The 20,116-nt window shown below is 47.0% G+C and overlaps 1 protein-coding gene across 1 annotated transcript; it reads left to right on the forward strand.

The window, feature by feature from the left end:
- The first annotated feature begins 287 nt into the window (after nucleotides 1-287).
- On the forward strand, nucleotides 288-19,860 carry SIAH2 (siah E3 ubiquitin protein ligase 2). Its single transcript, XM_025880480.2, has 2 exons — nucleotides 288-1,297; nucleotides 18,302-19,860. Exons 1-2 carry the CDS (start codon nucleotides 878-880, stop codon nucleotides 18,857-18,859), a joined length of 978 nt encoding a protein of 325 aa, XP_025736265.1. The 5' UTR covers nucleotides 288-877; the 3' UTR covers nucleotides 18,860-19,860.
- The last annotated feature ends 256 nt before the right edge of the window (nucleotides 19,861-20,116 follow it).

Below are 20,116 nucleotides of genomic sequence, written 5' to 3' on the forward strand. Positions count from 1 at the left end.
AGCAGCCCAGCACTAGGTCCCATGCCAGCTGCCGACCCAACCCGAGCTCCCGCCCTGCTCCCACCCAAAGCTTCGCGTCCTGACCCAGCGTTCCAGACTCAGCCCGGCCGGCCGCGGCGCACTCCTCCCCTCGCGCGAGGGTGACTCAACCCGGGGAAAGAGAAACCTCACGGTTTTTTCCGACCTGTCCAGGGGCGCCGCGGCCCGCCCCGCCCACCACCCTAGCCCCCGCCCGCCTGAAGTCGTCCTTCTGGTTTGCGCCGGGGGAAACGCCGGCATGACTCCCCGGGGTGTGGCCTGAGGACTTTGGCGACGCCTTGCCAAAGGGCGGCCCCCTCCTCAACCCGGAAGGCAGACCCCGCGAGGCAGCGGCGAGCCGGGCATGCTCACTGGCGCGGGCCGGGCCCACAGCCTGGGCAGAAGAGGCCCGCGCTAGGCGGCCCCCTGCGCTGCCAGCTGGACGCGGGCGGAGTCGGCGCCCCAGCGCAGGGTGGCTCTGCCAGTCCCCGCGCGCCTGAGCTGCCGCACACGTGTCCAGGCGTCACGTCCGCGCGCGCCCCCGGGGCTTGCGTCAGCTGCCGCTTCAGAAGCTGGTGGGCCGGGGTTCTGCGCACCGCTCGGGTTCGGGGCCCGCGACGCCGCCGGGAGGAGGAGTCTGGGGGCGCGGAGGGCTGTTCGGAACGTCGGGGGCCGCGGAGATCGTCGGCGCAGTCCAGTCCCCCGGCCTGCCCGGCGCCGACCGTCTCCGCTGCTCGGTTCCGGGCAGGGCGCGGTGGCGTTGCCTCGGAGCCTGCCGCCCGCGGGGCGTGCACCGCCTTGACCCCGGCGGCCCCGCGGCAGGCAGGCGCCCGCAGTTCCATGGTTGGTTCGGAGCGCGATGAGCCGCCCGTCCTCCACCGGCCCCAGCGCTAACAAACCCTGCAGCAAACAGCCGCCGCCGCAGCCCCAGCACGCTCCGTCCCCGGCTGCGCCCCCGGCCGCCGCCACCATCTCGGCTGCGGGCCCCGGCTCGTCCGCGGTGCCCGCCGCGGCGGCGGTAATCTCGGGCCCCGGCGGCGGCGGCGGCGGGGCTGGCCCGGTGTCCCCGCAGCACCACGAGCTGACCTCGCTCTTCGAGTGCCCGGTCTGCTTTGACTATGTCCTGCCCCCCATCCTGCAGTGCCAGGCCGGGCACCTGGTATGTAACCAATGCCGCCAGAAGTTAAGCTGCTGCCCGACGTGCAGGGGCGCCCTGACGCCCAGCATCAGGAACTTGGCTATGGAGAAGGTGGCCTCGGCAGTCCTGTTTCCCTGCAAGGTAAGCCCAGGTGCCACCCGCGCACCTCCGCCGGGAGATCTCCCAGAACTCCTGTGTCCTCCAGCCCACTCACAGGAGCTGAGAGGCAGTTAGGTGGCATCTCTTATTTTTTAAAAAGATGTTTACACCTGTCCACCCTCCCCCATGCCCACCTGTCCACTTCGGGAGTAACTCTGAGCTGACAGTTGCCCCGAGCGCTGACCCCGGACCAATTGGCACGCGATCGTTGTAGAACACATCACAGCTCTCGCCGCCGGCTGCCTGCGTACCCTGCAGAAGTGTGCTTGGTGTGTTCGGTAGGGCTAGGCTGCACCAGTGAAACTTGGACCGGGAAGCTGACTGTGGGGGATTGAGGAGGGAAGAAATGGGTCAGCTAAACGCACCCTTTACCAGCGCTCGGCTTGGAAGGATTGGTGCTCTATTCCTCCTGCGCCCCGCGCCTGCCCTCTGCGCACGCCTGACACGTGGGAGCCCTCAGGAGTGTAGCTAAAAAAAGGGCGCCTACAGCCTGTTTTCCTCCAGCAACAAGAAAACCCTGCAAGCCACGCCTTTCCCTCTCCTAGCCTTCCAAGGACTGGGGAGATGTGTATTTGTACTAAGTGGGGGTGAAAACAAGAGTTGATCAGGAATTTAACTGGAAGGACACGCAAGAGCTGTTAACAGTTCTTCCAAGCCTACCACTTTATTTAGTTTAAAAAGTTATAAGTGCTCTTGCAAAAAATGCAAAACCACTCAGAGTCAAGAAAAGTCAAGGGAAAGACCAAGACCTTTCTCCCCCTTTTCCACCATTGTTAGGTTTACTGTGTATCTTTATTATAGATTTTTTCTAGCCATATTTTAATACATTTTCACAGCTGAATATAAAATCGTGGATGTCAGTGTCAAAAAGGTTCATACACACACACAGTAGACGCAAATTCTCCAGAAATAACTTGTGCAAATTGCTGTTTTAAAGTCATATTATCACGCATATTTTTCTACGTCTGAAACGTAGCTCTTTCTCACTGTATTTTAAATGGCTGCATAGTTTTTGTGTGGTCATATTATAGCATCTGTTTACTTACATCTACCACTTGAAAATCGTCAGGAGTAGTTTCAGAGACATACCTCTCTACAGTGCCTCATTATAATCTAGGGCTAGAGCATAACGTTCATTTTCTAAACTTAGAAATGGAAATAATGTCATTAATACTTTTGAGTTGTTTTTCTTTTTTCTTTGTAAAAGGAACTGTTCTGCCTCTTGGGCCATCTGATCTGTCTTGCATTTCTCCTTGGTGCTGCTTATTTTTATAGGGCAAGAGCTTATTTTTAAATTAAAAATAGTCCACCAGAGAATTGAAGCTTGGGACTCAAGTCAGTAAAATGAGTGATTTAATTTGGTCTGTGCCCTGCCACAAATCTAGTTTAGAATAGCATATTCAAATAAAGGGTTGAATCTGTGTTTGGGCTATGGGTTTTCAGTTAACCTTAATAAATTACTCTGCTTTCAACCACTTCTCATAGAATGCTAACTAATTCACCCAGCCCAGTGGTTGTTTCTCATCAAATTTGGATAAAATATTTCTATAATTTTTAGGGTCATGAAGAAGGTGGCAGTTTAGTGATCAAGAGAAGATTTGCCGATAGTTGACATAACAGTGGGTATTTGATGTTTGAGATATATTGTGGGGGCTGCTGGGGGTGCCCCCACAGGATTTTGGGGGAGCTATCTTTTCAGCTCAGTTTTTCCCAGAGCTTCAGCAGCTAATAGAAGAAATGGCTGTAGGTGAATTACAGTTCACAAATGAACATTTGGTATCAGTCAGTATTCCGTAATTTATTTTTAAAAAGCAATCTCGTAAGAGCGTTTTGTTGCTCCCAAGAGGACGAGAAGGAAACAGTTGTGCTATATAAAGTGTGAAGTTTCACTTTCAGGGTCTAGGATTCTGGTTCCTACTGAAGCACGTTTTCTCCTAATGTGTAATATGCTAGTGAAGCCCTTCTTGAAGAACAGTTCTCTTGGGAATCAGGGGTACTCCGTGTTTCTGACCATGTCAGTGACTCTCTTTGTCCCTATTCTGTATGAATGCAGTTAGGGAACGCCATCACTTTGCAAGCTGAAATTAAACAGTCAACCATTCCCTTAGAGCCCAGGTGCCAAGTTCAGAAAGTGATCTTGGGGTCACTTCTGTGTGTGAGATTTAGGACGCAGGAGAATGCATGCCTCAACTTTGGTTGACCAATAATCCGAACTATTGACAGGGCAGCTCAGTCAGTTAATTTAGATAAACCAAAGTTGGATGATGTATACAGCAAGCACCAAAGATATGTCAGTTGAGGAGGACTGAGGGAAATAGGGAGTGGTAAGACCTAGGTCAGACTTCAACAAAATAGGTCTGTGTAGCTAGCTCTTGGCTTATGCTTGCTCCTGGTAATCATAGGGACTGCCCTGTGACTGCCCCTACCTGCTCTCAGAATCTCTCTCACGTGGGCTGCCTCATGTGAGAAAAACAATGTTGGACTGAAGTACCAGAGCTCAGGTCTCAAGAGTAGCCTGGTGCTGCCATTGTTTGCCTGAGAGACCACCTCTTGGGGGCCTTCATTTCCTCACCTGTAAAGAAAGAGACTGAACTGCTTAACTTCTAAGGACCTGTAGCTTCTAGAATACCATGAAAACAAGGGAGGCTGTATGGAATGGTTATTGGGTGCCCTCTGTGTACCAGCTTTGTGAGGGCCATTGTTTTTTAGTTTGCCTTTCTTTTTTTCCAGGTAAAGAAACAAAATGCCTGTAGAGAGATTAAGTGACTTGTCAAGATCAGTAGGCCAGTTCATGAGACTGCATCCCAAAGGCACGCATCCTTTGTGCTATATAGTAATTATGCATCTGAGCCTTTATTCCAGGGCTCCACATTGTAACTTAAGGTTGACACCAGTAACAAAACCATCTGATCAGATGAATTTACCAGCTCTGACGGGAACATCCCAATGAGACAACATACATGTTCACTATAAAATTCACTGGCAGGAATTTTATAAGACATGCGGGATGGGAAGGCCAGGGGGAAATAGCCTGCAAACCTAATATTGGGGGGGCATGTCACCAGTCCACAGCCCATGCTTCCGTTGGCCCCAAAACAGACTTGTTACCAAATAGCTTCCTTACAGAGGTATGGGGCCACTTAATTAAAGGCTAGAGTGTTGCCAGTGTCTTTGATAGAGGGCATCATGTGCATTGTTAGCTTTTAAGAAAAGGATCTCTCTCAGAGTAGGGCTCTCTTCCACTTGTGATATTTTTAGTCCATTCTATGGCTTGCTCTATGCCTGAGAAGTTTTGACATCCTGTTCCCATATCTCAAACCCACCATCTCTCAGTGGAGCGTGGGTATAGGGTGAGAAGTGAAGGTTGACACATCTGTGCCCCCACTCAACAATGTATTTTATTTTAATATCAGCTAAGTATTTCTCTCCACAACTGTAGGGAATGCTAAACCAGTCCAGCCCACTTATACTATGATACATTTTCTCTCCATTTTTTTTTCATTTATTTTCTCTAAAAGTTTCTAGTAGCACATCTCCAAATAATTATTGAACTGGAAAGCCTCAGTCAGACAAGTCTTCCCTGCATTTGGGTTGTGACAGTGTTGTTTTTATTCCTTAAAATAAAAAGCCAGATAACCCTGTTGAAAGTTCAAGTCTCCTCAGTGTGGACAAACCTAAATGCCAGCAGGGACAGGTGATACAGGACAGAGGTACCTCGTGGCCCCAGAGTTCAGGAGACCTCAAGGAGCAGTAGAGATGGGAGCCAGAGAACACACTTCCGAAGAGGACAACTTGTACTCAGCTCTGGATGATCGGTAGGGGTGGGAGCGTGGATGCAGCCTGCCAGACCTTTGGGTTTCTTCAAGAAAAGCCAGAAATCTGAATTTTTAAAATGCAAAATATCTCAATTTTCTTAACATTGGCCAAATTCATATTTAAATCCAGAACTTGCAGGCCAAACCCACCATGTCTGCAGACCAGATTCTGCCTGCCAGTGTGCGACCTCTGATCTGGTTCCCTCTCAGAAAGCATTCACTGAGCCTGGAAGTTCTCATTTTACTCTTACCATACATGAACTTTGGAATTCTGAGAGGTCCCAACTGTAAGTGTTTTTATAGTTTATTTTCATCTGTATTTTGCCAAGAGAATATTCTGTTCTGGCCCCCTGGGAAACCTGAACTGTTGTCCTAGTGACTAGATGTTTGACTTTGAACAGGTCAGTTTATTTCTTTGGACCTGAGTGTCTTTAAGAGAAAGAGTTGGACTAAATCATTGTATCAAGAATCTTGCGGGGCGCCCAGGTGGCTCAGTCGGTTAAGAGTCTCCGTATGGCTCATGTCATGATCTTGGGGTCCTGAGATCAAGCCCCATGTCGGGCTCCCTGCTCAGCGGGGAGTCTGCTTCTCCCTCTCCCTCTCCCTCTGCCCCTCCCCACCACCCATGTGCTCTCTCTCTCTGCTTGCTCTCTCACTCTCTCAAATAAATAAAATCTTTCTAAAAATTTAAAAAAAAAAATCTTTTTGTGCCCTGAAATTTCAGAATCTAGTAAACTGTTCCACGGAAGAGAGCACCAGGCAAGAGACAGAACTGGGTCCCCATCCTGGCTTTGTTTGACCTTGGTCCAGTCACATACTTCCCTGAGCTTATCTATCCGTCAGAAAGAATGGAGGTAATACCTAGCTGATGGGTGCTCTGAGATCAGATTAGAGCTATTAAATCTTTTGCTTCATCATTTCAAATGGAAGGTGGGTGGTATCAGTGTGGTTGCTAGGTGATGGGTGATCAGTCACCTAGAAGTCTGAGAGGATATGTCAGTTTGCCAGAACCATTTCAAAGATCTTTTCTTCATCTAAAAAGTTCCCCTAAGACAAAGATCATTTACTCGGGATATTGTCCCTGTGGTCCTCACTACTGCCTGAAGTTGTACAGGCTTACTCATGAAAGCATGTGCTAGCAAGCACCGGAGTCCACATACACTGATGGGGAGGCTCAAGATTTTCAAGAACACACTTGACAGAGTTTTTCAGTGTAAAATTAAGAAGAGAAGCACTAGGGCGCCTGGGTGGCTCAGTGGTTAAGCATCTGCCTTCGGCTCAGGTCATGATCCCAGGGTCCTGGGATCGAGCCCAGCATCGGGCTCCCTGCTCTGCGGGGAGCCTGCTTCTCCCTCTCCCCCTCCCCCTGCTTGTGTTCCCTCTCTCCGCTGGGTCTCTGTCAAATAAATAAATAAGATCTTAAAAAAAAAAAAAAGAAAAAGAACAGAAGCACTAGAAATGCTATGTTGGAGCACTAACATTTAATGCTGATTCTTCACATAGTTGGCAGCCACTTTTCACAGGTCATCACCTCCTACAGCTAGGAATCAATCATTGTTACTTAAAGTTGACCTTTGGTACGACCAGAAAGGGGGAGAACCAAAAGGTACAGCAGGTCTGGCCTATAAAATCCCCATCCTGAGATTAGATTAGATTCTGCTGTTCTGTGTTAGATACCTTTTTTGAAGTTCCATACAAAGTGCCATATCGTTTGATTACAGTAAGACCTCCCTATAAAATGTCTTAAGAGCCAGACCTGGGTATCTAATAAAATTTGCGAACAGTGGCATCTCTCATTCAAACTCATAAGGTCCCCACTCCTGAGAGGAGCACACAGTACGTACACATTTGCTGAAGTGAATGCCCAGCCTCAGGGCCATTGTGCATTGCTAGCAGGTTGTGCAGGGCGTGAGCATACATGGGGCAGTAGAATGTGACAACACTCTGCACATCCTGAAAAAGAAAATAAGCTAAAAAGTTTTCCTGATTAAGTGTATCTTTATATTAAACCTGAGAGTGTAGTTTCAAAGGCCTAGGAGAGATACTGAAAATTCTCTAGCAGAATTTCATCAGCTTTACCCCAGATGCCCATCTAGCTCCATTAGTTTTTTAAAAATTGAGAAACGGTTCTCATTTCTAGTTTCTGCAGTGATTTTTAGATGGTATGGTATCTGTGAGTAAAAGGTTACCCTCCCCCCCCCCCCCCAGTTTTCAGCCACAGATACTGTAGATGGATGAAAGATACACCTGTGTTAAATGTGTGGGCCTGGGCCCTATTTTAAAACTTTGAATCAACAAAGGTAGTATTTTGGGGTTACTCCTTCCCGAGGCTACCTCTTACTCCAGTAGTTTGGAGGGAGGCCCTATTTGAACCTCCTAGTCTAGATCCCTGTTCCATCCCCACACGAGGGGTTTGGTGACCTCTCCAAACCTCAGCGGCTCCTTGGTAAAATGGGGTACAGATTGGGTTGCCATGAGGATTAAACATGGTAAGAATTCATGCAAAGAGCCCAGCACAGCCCCAGCACAGGAGAAACACTAAATAAATGTGCACAGTTAGAAGCTAGCAGAAAACAAATGGCGAGTGTCTAAGGTCAGCTCCAGGCATAGACTTGAAAAAGGAAAAAAAAGAATGTTTTCTCCCACAGATTCCCCCACTGAGCTTCTCTTCCCTCCTCCTAATCATGTAGGTTTTCATACAGCTGGGTACATTGACCCTGGCATTGGTTTTCCAGTGTCAAGACTTACTTTTTTCATTTCTTTATTGCTTTTAGAAGAGAAAGCCTAGGCAGATGAGGCAACATTTTTTAATGTGTATTTTATTTTATACATTATAAAATATGGTTTGGTTTTTTTGTTATTTTTTTTTAAGTAGGCTTCATGCCCAGCATGGTGCCCAACATGGGGCTTGAATTCACGACCCTGAGATCAAGACCTGAGCTGAGTTCCAGACTTGGGACGCTTAACCAACAGACACACCCAGAAGCCCTTATAAAATGTTTTTAAAAGTTATGATCATCATTTTTAAATGTAGAATATATAAAATATAAAAGCTCTTAACAATCCTCCCACCTAGAAATAACCACTACACCATTTTTGCATATGTCCTTACAAACTTACCTCTACATCAGTGGAGTTTTTTCACTCAAAGAAAAGCAGGTAAGATAGGGAAACCTATTTCATAACATTTTTTCATCTAACACATCGTGACTGCTTTTCAAGGTTGGTAAATAGTCTTGAAGGTCATGTTTAATGGCTGCATAGTACTACAGCAGGACCAGAGTTATTTAACCACGGTCCCGTTTGTGGTCATTTAAATCATTCTGTTTTCTTACTGTTGAAAAAATTATTTTTTAAAGTACTGCTATGACAATCCTTGTGCATAAGAAAGTAATTATTACCTAATGATAACTTCCTAGAAGTTGGGTGGTAGGGCCCAAGGGCATGTATAGAAATCAGAAAGCTTTTGAGAGCAGCCAGATTGCATCCTCCCTTGAAATCCTTCATGACTGAGTGCCCGTTTCTCTCCAGCCGGCATCCCCTACAAGGGGTGGTATCCTTCTGGTTTTCTTCATGCTACTGCCTGCCTTTTCTCCCTGGTGCAACCTTGGGCCAGAGCTGGCTCCTCCCGATTACCTACCAACTTTTCATCACATCCACGCTTGCCTGGGAATCTCCTGCACACCATCTGCCCAGCCAGTCGTTGCCCCATCCCCAACCTCACCCTTCTGAAACTCTGAGTCTAATAGTGGAGACAGACATGTGAGCAGCGCCCTTTGGAAGCAGTAGGAAGGAGCAGAGGAGTCTGGAGACCTCCCAGCAGTGGTGGGGCCAGAGCCGCCTTATGAAGGACAAGCAGCAGTTTGCCCAGGAAGAAGGAAGGGATGGAAGACCCCGAGGGGGTTATGTAGGGAGGCTGGTGGACCTGCTTGTACAGAAGGTTGTTGGCCTTGTCTGAACTAGGTACATGACCTCGTTATTTTCTTAATTACTCTGTATAGGCAACAGGACCCAGTATCCTCTCGGAGCGATTTGCCTGAAGTCATGCAGTTTGTAAGTTCAGGGGACAGAAACTCCAGAATGGGCGTTGTATTACCCACACGGTGCCTCTTCCGCTACCCGCTCCACCCCACTGAGGAACAGTGGTTCCTCCTTCCCATTCCAAATTCACATAATGGCTTCTGGAGGGATGACAGTGGTACCAGAAGGGCCCTCTTATTAGGATTGCCAGGTAAAACACGGGATGCCCACTTAAAATTGAATTGCAGAGAAGCAATTTTTGGGGTAATTTCAGATTTTTTTTTTTTTTTTTAGTATGAATATAACCCAAACATCGCCTGAGACATACCAGGCATCTCATATTTTTAGTTGCTAAATCTAGCAACCCTAACACTTAAGTCTTCTGGTGAATTCGATTGCTTTAGTTGAGAAATAAAGACTGTGGAGGGTTGTAGCACTGTTTGAAGCATGTCGGAACAGTTAATGTGATTATGCAGGGGGAGCTGGTCTAGGAGAGGAAAGGCATATTGAAAAAGAGGGGGCAAGGTACTAGGAGTGTGGCATAAAGCTTTCAACTCCTGCTCTTATGTTAAGGTGCTTTTGTTTGCTTGAACCTACACTCTGAAGGGACCTGACCAAACTGGTTCTCCAAGACAGTGTGTGGTCCCCGGCTAACTCTGGCCATGGTCAGATGAGAAGCGTATTTGGTCAAAAGTCAACTTTTGTTTAAACTTTCTACGATTAAAAACCAGCCCCTGCCAGCCCAAGGAGTCTTTGTAAGGCCAGATGTCCTTGCTCCCCACCCCCCACCCCCAATAGCAGGATGTTCTCTGATGACTGCGCTAATAATACGCTGAAGTCTTCCACCAAGACACCTTTAGTAAAAAAGCAATCTGCAGCAGGGGGCTTGTCAGGGTTCTCTTAGGCAGGAGGAGGAATTTTTGAGCCCAAGATTTGAATTAGAATTGCCTTCTCCAGGAGAAAGGTAATGAAGTTAGATGTCAGTATTTTGTTAGTCTCACCACTGTTTGAGGGTCCCGGAGCCGAGTGATACCACCTTCTCATGTTAGTATCCGTGAAAGCTTTATGGCATCACTGGCTGAGGATTCTCTCTCTGCACCACCTCATCGTGGCGGTAAGAAATCTACTGTGTGGGTTAGGGAAGATCCGCCAAGGTTCTTAGAGGAAGGATGCTAGACAGATGCAGGCTGAGCATCACAATTAAGACACAAGAAGAGAGTTCACTTTCTCCCGTTGCCCAGGTCTGCACTTAATAAGAGCCCAGGGATGAGTTGTCGACGGTTTTGTGGACGCACTCGAAGCTGATGTGGTGAGCTGCATTAGTGTCACACAGACACAAGGCACCTGAGCTCTAACTGTATTCTTTTTTTTATATATGTCAGGAAGGATATAGAACGTTTTTTTATTTTTTTAATATTTTATTTATTTATTTGACACACAGAGAGAAGCGTGCTCCCAAGCAGGGGGAGCGACAGGCAGGGGCAGAGGGAGAAGCAGGTTCCCTGCTGAGCAGGGAGCCCAATGCGGGACTCGATCCCGGGACCCTGGGCCGAAGGCAGACATTTAAGCGACTGAGCCACCCAGGCGCCCCACTCTAACTATTCTACCAGTGGTTGTAAACTCCCTTTAAGCAAGAGGAATATATAGCCGTCTGAATGACAGCAGTATCGTTGTTTCTCCATCTATGTGAGGTTTCAGAAAACCTTCAAACACGCCCATCCCAAAGAGTTCATGTAAATAAAATATGTGAAAAGCATTTATCAAAAATAACAAACCCACACTGGCTGAAGTGTGAAATAAACAAACACTTTTCCTCAAATGACCTTAAGGTCTATTGAATTTTTTAAAATTCTAAGTTCCATAGTAAGACTTTTAATTAAAATTAACACACACAGTGGAGAGCAATCATCTTCTGCAGGTAAATCTAATATGTATTCATTTATCTACACATATGAGGTGGGTGGGAAGCAGGCAATAAATCAGTAAATCAATAAACAAAATTAATAGACCCATAAGTTAATTAGAAAATAACCTGGGATCATCATCCACTGATATCTTGAGGGCAGATTAACATACTTTAGTCACGAAGGAGCTAGTTTGAATTGCTAGAAGTCCTTTTTAAAAGTGGTAAAGTCTAAGTTTAACCTCTGGTTAAAACTTCACCATGATTTGATTCTGTACAAGGCTTAGCTACAACTCCCATTCGAGTAAGTCTCAAGAGTGTTAAGATAGAGACCTCTACCAGTAGTCCCCTAATTATCTGCTGATCAGACATAATAAGTTATACCACCAGGAGCTCATCCTTCCAGCTGAACTCATACAACTCTGATTCCATCTATGGGTTCACCTCTGCAGTAGCAAAAGGGGTTCACCTGTGTAAGCAAACAGGGGTGTGGGTAGCTTCATTCCTGGAGCCTCTTTCTGACATGTCTGGAGTCAAATAGAGGAGTTTCCCATGAACCACTAAGCACAGTGGATAATGAAACTGCAGTAGCCAGAAACTATATATAGTCCAGGCCCACAGATTTGTAAGGTGCCCACAAACTTTTAAAGGATCAGAGGAGTAATGGAGAAGGCTTTATCTTCCATGGGGTTGCAGGGAAGTCAGAGAAGTGTGGGTTATTTTAACAATGATGTCTTCTTCATTGAAAAATTTGGTTCACTACAATGAGTTCCAAGAGCTTCTCGTAAAAGAAAAACTATTGACTTCTGTTTATCTGTAGATGCGCACTTAAAAGTATATTTTCTTAAAAAAAATAACCTAGTATGATAAAAATATTCATTCAACCTACTCTGCCAAAAGAATCTCTATCCCATAAAGGATAAATATGCTAACTTAGTCTCTGAATTTTTTAACACATTATTTTATTTTTATATGATTTCAAATGTCCACAACAGTCATAATAATACAAAACTGTTCTTATATACCCTTTTTCCAAATTCACCAGTTGTTTCCTTTTGGCCCATTTGCTTTATCATTTTGGGTGCTCTCTATTCATACATACATACATTTATTTAGCCATTTCAGTGTAAAATGCAGGTATCCTGCCCCTTTACCCCTAAATACTGCACTGGGTTTCTCCTGAAAACAAGGACTTCTGCTTGTATAATTATGGTCCAGTTATCAAAATCAGGAAACGTGACATGCATAGATACTAGTATCTAATCCGCAGGCCGTATTCAAACTTCAGTTGCTGCCCCAGTAATGCCCTTTGTGGCAGTTTCGGTTTCCCAGTCTGGGGTCCTGCATCACATTCAGCCAGATGTGTGCATTTTGTGATTACAGCTCATTAGATGGACGGAGAAGCTCAGTTTGCTTGTGGTTACTCTCAGACAAGGTCATTGCTTGGATTTAATTCAAAAGTTTATGAGTATCAACAACAAAATATTGAGTGTGCTTTGTTTTTCCTGAGACACTCTCCTTTGAGGCGCCAGCAAATACTTTGCTAATAAATTTCAGTTTCCTAGGAGGTGTAAGCAGGCGGAGGCAGGGCGGTTACCCCACAGTCCCTGAGCAGGGACGTGCCTCTGCCCAGAGCTCAGGGCGCCTCCATTGTAGTAGACTGTTGATTGTTGAAGCTCAGGAAATCATTCTTGAATTGCACGGACTCACATTTAATTAAATAGATTAAGTGACTTGTTCTAAACCAGTCAGAAGATCCGTGACCTTCACTAGCATCCCAGCTAAGCAGGGTTATTCTCTTGATATACTCATTCCATAAACAAATACAATGTGACTGTGTTTATTAGGTAAATAACAGGTGTCTAGTGTTTGTTTTTTTTTTTAAGATTTTATTTATTCGTTCAACAGAGAGAGACACAGCGAGAGAGGGAACACAAGCAGGGGGAGTGGGAGAGGGAGAAGCAGGCTTCCTGCCGAGCAGGGAGCCCGATGTGGGACTCCATCCCAGGACTCTGGGATCATGGCCTGAGCCGAAGGCAGATGCTTAACGACTGAACCACCCAGGCACCCTAGTGTTTGTTTTCTGACGTACCTCATCATATTCGTAAGTAAACAGGTTTCCGTGCCAAAAAAGGTCTGGTCTAAAACATCAGTACAACTAAATTCAACTGAAATACAACTTTCATACCCCATGCCCAGGAAAAGAATTGGCACTATTTACTGCTTTCTACAAAGACTTAAAAAGGAGGCACGGGGTCACACATTGCCCTTTATGGCAGAACATGTTTGCACAAGACTTTTGAGCCACTGCAACCTGAAAAGTTGGTAAAGAGAAGTCAGAAATGTTATTTCAACACTTGTTTCTCATTCTGCTGGGTCATCTTCCCGCTCCCTATATCTTCTTGAGCTTTGGGCTTCTGTGTGTGGTTGTGTCTCTGTCCCCCTCCCCCGAAAGAGGTTGACTGAAAGTGAATTCCCTCCTCACCCCACCCCCAGGGGACATGAGCAGCTGTTCCCCAGTGGAGAAAGCTCATTTATAGCTGTGGACGTGCGCCCGGGGCACACAGGCAGCCCAGGTGCCTTGTCTCAGAAAGAAGAGTGTGCAGGAAGAGCCAGGCATCTCAAGGAAAGCAGGCATCCTCTGAACCCTCCCTGTTTGGTGGGGCAAAGCCCTAACCTGAGTGTGAAAAGTGAAACCTCAGAACCTTCTTGCCAGGTACCAGGGAAGTCGGGAGGGCCTAATTACTGGTTACTTACTGGCGAGGCACTGCTCCTCATTCCTTAGGGAGAGGCGCTTCTAGGGCTGTCTTTCTCCTTGCAATCCAGGGAAGAAGTCAGTATTAGGACCTGCTTCTAGAAGCAGTCCATCCGTGGACCCTGGGTTTTGTGTGTGGTGGGTTGGGGACTGGAGGTCCAGGCAGATGTGATTTATTTCTTTTACTTCAAAATATTCTTTGACTCCTAAGCGATTGTGTACCATGAAAGAGCACTCGATGAAGAGCAGGGGAGTGCAGGGCTCTGCCTGCAGTGTGACCGCGAATGGCCGAGTTGCCCGGATGAGTCAGTCAGGCTGTAAAATGGGTAGAACTAGCAGCCTAGCCTACGTCCATGGTTTGCAAACCACCAAGTTCTAGCTGTGTGTCTCAGCTGGCGGCTGGTGTCCTGGATAGTGCCCGTTGGGCGGGGCAGTGACCAGCCTGACCTGCTTACTGGTGTGGGCCCCTCCTCACAGCTGTCATTGTGGCTGCCCAGCCAGGCTTTGTCATCCATCAAAATCAACCCCAGGCCGTTTTGCCCTTCCCCAGACATTTGGCCATGCCTGTGACATTTTTGGTTGTCACAATGGGGGAGGGGAAGATTGCTACTGGCATCCAATGGGTAGAGGCCAAGGATGCTGCTAACCAGCCTACAATACACACCACAGCCCCCACCACAAAGGATTATCTGGTCTAAAACATCAGTACAGCTATTCCACCACTTTTTGAACGTTCACTTGACGTTACTTTGCTTTTACAAAAGATCTGTTTGTGCTAACCAAAAGAAATCCGAAGAGGATTTTCAGTATTACAAAAAAAAGGGGGGGGCACAGAAAGGGAAAATAGCATTCAGCGTTTCTTTTGCAGTGCGCATCCTGAGCAGCAGGAGTGGCCTCGCCAAGCTCCTTTCCTGGGACCTACACTCAGCATTTCAGCCTCAAGACTCCATAGATTTGAACTGCATCTGTGAGCATCTGTGCTTTATCTCAGTTGATTTTGTGCATCCGTTAGCAAGATGTGTCCTAAGGTATCAGAAAAGCCCAAGAGAGGTTATTTTTTGGGACTAGGAATACTCGAAAATTTTTCCATATAAGTTAATGGTAATTGCTTCTTTGCCTTCTGCCATTTGTCTTCCGAAGGGTTTCACGGGAACGCTGTACTTTCAGATAGTGGGGAAAACCTGTAGTGCTACCGTAGAGAATCCCGGAAAATAAACTAAATTGTCAGTCAAGTCCCCGAAGGAGTCTGGACCTGCCTTCTCATTTAGGTTTTATCCCCCACTGTTTCCTCCGCTCACCCCATGCTAGAACCAGATGAAACTGCTCCATCCATCATCCACTTTGCCCACAGTGAAGCTTTCCTTCTCTCCTCCTCATCCCATCCCCACTTTGAAATCACCTGTCACCCCTCTGGTCATCCTTCGTGTAGCTAGCTGTCTGTACTTTTGATATTTGTGAGTTGTTTGTTGTTGCTTGGTGTGGCCCCTGTCAACAGGAACCACCACAAGGGCAGGATCTGCAGTGGATTCCCTGTGTGTGCTCTAGGACAGAGGTTGGCAGTTCTTAGGAACCCTTGGCGACTGTCAGGAAAACGCAAGCCAGGGGCCAGGGTAATTTGGGTGTGCTGCTCAGAGGCACCTAGACAGTTCTGCAATGTCAGGGAATCCATAGACCCCAAATCCTCTCTCCGATCCCTGGATGAAAGCCCCTATTCCAGAACAATGCCGAGACGGTAACAAGGGTGAAGTGTGGCATAAGAGTGCATGTGTCTGTGCACGCGTGAGTGCACGCCTATTTAAAGTGTAGATTTTTCTTTTTAGAGATCTCTTACCTAGTCATCATAAAAGTAGCACCAGTGGTCATGAAGACATACCCTCACCCTTGATGGAACAGAGAAGGAATAGATTGGCTTTAAAGTTCAGCTTGTTTAGAAAAAGCAGAGTAAGCACCTAACACTTTAAAAATATATGTATTTAAGGGGCACCTGGGTGGCTCAGTCGTTAAGCGTCTGCCTTCGGCTCGGGTCATGATCCTGGAGTCCTGGGATCGAGCCCCGCATGGGGCTCCCTGCTCTGCGGGAGGCCTGCTTCTCCCTTTCCCACTCCTCCTGCTTGTGTTCCCTCTCCTGCTGTGTCTCTGTCAAATAAAGTCTTTAAAAACAAAACAAAACAAAAAATATATATATATATTTAAGTTAATAGAGGCTGTAGTAAGACTTTTTGTAAGGTCATTGTCCACACAAATGCTCCGTAATGCCTTTTCTATTTGTGTCACTTGGGGGAGGTTCCCTGTTCTCTATATTTGGGTCGAAGGAAGAGTGTATGGCTCGTAGGGCAAACCAGATAATTCCGAATATAAATAAATATTCTACCTGAGCTACATGAAAGTTCTAAAATAATCACTGGACGATAAATATTTGTTGTACATCTGAATCTGTGAACGTGGAGTGGTTTGGGGCTTTGGGTCAGGGAAGAGGTGCAGGTGGTACTTTTCTGGACGCTCTTTGCCAAAGTTCATCGTGTTCCTGGAATTGTTCGTGGGCAGCTGTGGTAAACAGCCCATTCTGAAACTTCTTCAGATCCAGAGATTAGGGGCTTGTTTCAGCCATAGAATGTTCCAGGCTCTGGGCTAATTCTTGTTATTTTTATTGTGTGTAATGTGTGCGTTTAAAGTGGGCATAAATGCCTCACCCATCACTCACAGAAGAACATCAGAAGGTTCTGTATTCCTAACCACACTCTAGATTTAAAACAGAGTTAATAGGGATTTGGGTGTTTGAAGGCCTGTTAGAAACACCAAGTAGAAATATATATGGATAAAGTGTGTTTCTCCTTCTTATGATAAAGTTTTTTATACCCCGTGCTTTTAAAATTAGTCCATGGTTCAGAAAGGCAAATAAGCGCTCCCTATGGGCAAAGTAAATAGCAGGGAAATATTTCTACCAGTTTCCACTGAAGGTTGTTATAATCCACTTTAGGTATAGGGGAGGAGCCAGCTGCATTTCTTTCTTGAAGCCACCCCGTCCTTCCTTGCTAGGGAATACTCATCTCCCTAAGAGTGGAGCCGGCCCTCTCAGTGACCATAGCTTAGGGTCCTGTATGGAGAAGGTGCTCGGTGCCTGCTTGTTGCTAGTGATAAATTCATCTACAAGGGTTAGAATTTGACTGACAAAGTTTATAAGGGGTTTATTCCTTCGGCAGGATATAGAGAACCAAAAACAGATGTGAGGCTTTGTTTTGTAAGCAGATGGACACTGCATCATAGGCATAGGACCCAGCCCTGCCCTCATTTGCTGTCTTTCTGTCTCGGGAAGGGGTGGGAGAGTCCAAGTGAGGTAACCCAGACAGTTTACCTGCCAGTGCTCCGACTCCCTAGTTTCACCCAAAAAGGTGATTCACCTCTCCCTATTCTTTACAACAGCGCAGTTCTCTGGGCAAGTGCCTGCTTGTGGGCTAATTCCCCATCTGGTATCTAGGAATTAACACTGTCATTCTTGTGAAGGTTGGGAACAGGAGTCTAATTCCTTTTGGTGTGGTCTTTTCCCAAGATAGGTGTGATATTTATTCATCAGGAATGTCATCCCAAGTGCAAGGGAGAAAAAGGTTTTGTCCCTACCCTATTATGGCAGCATTGAGGGACTGGCGGTAGCCCAATCCTCGCCTGGGACCTTACCCTGGGACCACTGTAGTTCCCCTGCCTCCCGGGCCTGGCATGAGGGCCTGACCTACCTGGTCATGAAGATGGGCGCTGGGACTTGAGGAAGCGATCCGGGCCCTTCTCATTTTAACCTCTACTGGCTGGAACCAAACTAGCCAACAGGGTCCTGAGTTACTACCCAAAGGGTATGTCCAATGCCCCTTGGGGTTGGGGGGTTAAAAGGTGGAGAAAGTGAGATAATATTTCTAGCGATGTGAGGGCGGTCCAGCCCTCTCCTGCCCTCTCCTGCCCTGGCTGGTCACTCCAGCCGGCAAGAGTGGGGACCGTCCCACAGCCTTCCTGCCAGTCACTGATTTGACCTAGGAAGAAGGCACAGGGGACAGCCAAGAGGAGCTCTGCCGCTTTCCTAATTGTCTTTAGGGGAAAACCAGTCTGGAGGCCACATATCCCTTGCCCAACCCTATGCCTAAGCCATTTTAAATTTTACAAAATTCTTTAAATTCACAGAAAACATGGGGCAGGGCAGGTTTTCCAAGGCTGGCTCAGCAACCCTGTTTGAGAGTGCTTCCCAGGTACGTTTTCGGCGATGTTGGAACGGCATGCAGTCCGTTCCTGGGTGAGGAAATTCCCCCGATTTTCTGGCTGGCGATACCGATGACCGGTATGAACGGAGACTTGTTAGTCGTAACTCTTTAGCTCCCCTGGAGCGAGCGTAGTTGGAATGAGGCTAGAGTTTAAGGCCCGGAAGCGCACGTGGGTGAGCCCCCTCGGTGGCCGGCGCGGGAGGAGTTGTGCGCAGGCCGGGTGGCTGACGGCGTTTCTTTCCGCTCTTGCAGTACGCCACCACCGGCTGCTCCCTGACCCTGCACCACACGGAGAAGCCAGAACACGAAGACATCTGTGAATACCGCCCCTACTCCTGCCCTTGCCCCGGGGCCTCCTGCAAGTGGCAGGGGTCCTTGGAAGCCGTGATGTCGCATCTCATGCATGCCCACAAAAGCATCACCACCCTGCAGGGAGAAGACATCGTCTTCCTAGCCACGGACATTAACCTGCCGGGGGCCGTCGACTGGGTGATGATGCAGTCGTGCTTCGGCCACCACTTCATGCTGGTGCTGGAGAAGCAAGAGAAGTACGAGGGCCACCAGCAGTTCTTCGCCATCGTGCTGCTCATCGGCACCCGCAAGCAAGCCGAGAACTTTGCCTACAGACTGGAGCTGAACGGGAACCGGCGGAGACTGACCTGGGAGGCCACGCCCCGGTCCATCCACGACGGCGTGGCGGCAGCCATCATGAACAGCGACTGCCTTGTGTTTGACACAGCCATAGCGCATCTGTTTGCGGATAATGGCAACCTTGGAATCAATGTGACCATTTCTACGTGTTGTCCATGAGGCGCCGCAGTTATTTGTGGGCCCAGGGCTCTATTGGGAATAAAGGTTTTTATAGATGTTCTATTCGCTGTGTCTTCACGGATCAAGACCCACAGTTAACCCCATGTTCTGTTTGAACAAGCAGCTTCCCATCTGGCATTGGCCCAACAGAGTTCATTAAACAGGAATGAATGCGGTTGGCCTGCTAGTCATTTGGAGTCTGTTCTGTGATCTAAAATCAACTTTGTTATTAAATTTTATTTACTTCCTGAACAGCACTTGACAGGTTGCTCAGGGCTCCTGTAGACCAGTACGTTAGGAATTGGAGGCTCCTTCCTGCCTGACTCCCTGTTCCTCCAAGTGGACAAAAGCACAGTGACTGTCGATAGATTCCTTAACTTTTACCTTGTTTTTAGGGGAGTAGGAATTGTTTTAATGCATTTTAAACAGTGTTTCTCAAACTGGATAGCTAGCCAATAGGCATAGAATCACCTGTAGTACTCATCTGAAACATCCAGATCTGGGGAGCCTGTGAATTTAACAATCTCATCAGGTGATTCTGTTCGACAATAAAGTTTGAGAATTACTGGATTGAATTGTGGAAAGGGTCCAGATTTTAAAGGTGCTTTACGATTGCCCTCTACTGATACTGTTTGTCTTTCTACTATTTCATGCCCCCACCACCTACCGCTCCCAAATTAAAACCAGAACTGCAGATCCCCATGAACACACTCCTGAGATTTGGTCACTCTCTTGTGTTTGGGGTGAATTGCCTAGGAAAGCGAATTATATGGCCACTGATAGTTATCCCATAGTTTTTGCTCATCACTAGTACAGATGACCTGTTTACATGTGGCTTCCCTCAGAGGCCATCCTTGACTGTAGATGGTGGAAAAGACTAGATCAGTAGAGTTGGAAAAGCTTTATAACCAGTGTCATATGCTTGCTATTTAAAGGTATGTGTTGGATTGTTTTTTGCCACATTCACTTTAGTTTTTTAATAAATATTTTCCAAAAATGAATATCGTGCTTCTTTTTCCCAGTTGTATAATGTTTATTTATTGGGTGCTTACTGTGTGCAGGTGCATGAAACCTCACCACTACCTTGGGCTTGCAGCTATCACTGTTTCCACATGAAGAAACAGTCATTTGTCCAAGGTCCTGACACGGGTCTTAGAACTGGGGTCCAAACTCACTTCCCTGAACCATGCATGGTCCTTGGTGTTACTTGTCTCTTCCTTGGAGATGTTCTTTCAAGTGCCAGCACTTGTAGAAGAA

This window comes from Callorhinus ursinus, unplaced genomic scaffold (genome assembly GCF_003265705.2).
Source record: "Callorhinus ursinus isolate GAN/ISIS: 27379988/994484 unplaced genomic scaffold, GSC_fseal_2.0 scaffold1, whole genome shotgun sequence".
Lineage (NCBI taxonomy): Eukaryota > Metazoa > Chordata > Mammalia > Carnivora > Otariidae > Callorhinus > Callorhinus ursinus.

Coding starts and splice junctions, on each gene's coding strand:
- SIAH2 (XM_025880480.2), top strand. CDS start 878: ATGAGCCGCCCGTCCTCCACCGGCCCCAGCGCTAACAAACCCTGCAGC. Junction 1,298..18,301: donor CAGTCCTGTTTCCCTGCAAG/GTAAGCCCAGGT, acceptor CCGCTCTTGCAG/TACGCCACCACCGGCTGCTC.